Here is a 406-nt window from a genome sequence, read left to right as displayed (position 1 = left end):
ACCTGTCCAATTTGATTCAAAGTTTGCTGAAGAAGACGACATTTTGGCTGATGGAACCTTTGTGAGGAAAGGCACGAGGGTAACCTATCATCCCTATGCAATGGGTCGGATGGAGCGGGTTTGGGGCTCCGATTGTCTTGAATACAAGCCAGACAGATGGTTGAAAAACGGTATATATATTCCCGAAAACCCATACAAGTACCCAGTTTTCCAAGCTGGGCCAAGGGTCTGTTTAGGGAAGGAAATGGCATTGGTAGAGATGAAATGTGTGGTTCTAGCCATAATCGGTCGGTTCAATATCCGGGTTGCCACCGATCCGAATCAGGCACCAAGGTTTGCCCCTGGTCTCACCGCCACCGTGAGAGGTGGGTTACCAATTCTAGTGCAAGAAAGGGAAGCTAATTAA

At 47.8% G+C, this 406-nt stretch overlaps 1 protein-coding gene across 1 annotated transcript; it reads left to right on the top strand.

Annotated features, from left to right (window-relative positions):
* The first annotated feature begins 100 nt into the window (after positions 1-100).
* LOC110412408 (cytochrome P450-like) lies at positions 101-406 on the top strand. Its single transcript, XM_021422936.2, has one exon. It carries the CDS (start codon positions 101-103, stop codon positions 404-406), a length of 306 nt encoding a protein of 101 aa, XP_021278611.2.

The sequence above is a fragment of the Theobroma umbraticum genome, unplaced genomic scaffold, assembly GCF_002168275.2.
Source record: "Theobroma umbraticum cultivar Fairchild unplaced genomic scaffold, ASM216827v3 scaffold_95.0, whole genome shotgun sequence".
In the NCBI taxonomy this organism is placed as follows: domain Eukaryota; kingdom Viridiplantae; phylum Streptophyta; class Magnoliopsida; order Malvales; family Malvaceae; genus Theobroma; species Theobroma umbraticum.
This window is presented reverse-complemented; position numbering and strand designations above follow the sequence as displayed.

Bases quoted from the DNA above. Each gene is read 5' to 3' on its own strand.
- LOC110412408 (XM_021422936.2), top strand. From the start codon at position 101: ATGGGTCGGATGGAGCGGGTTTGGGGCTCCGATTGTCTTGAATACAAG.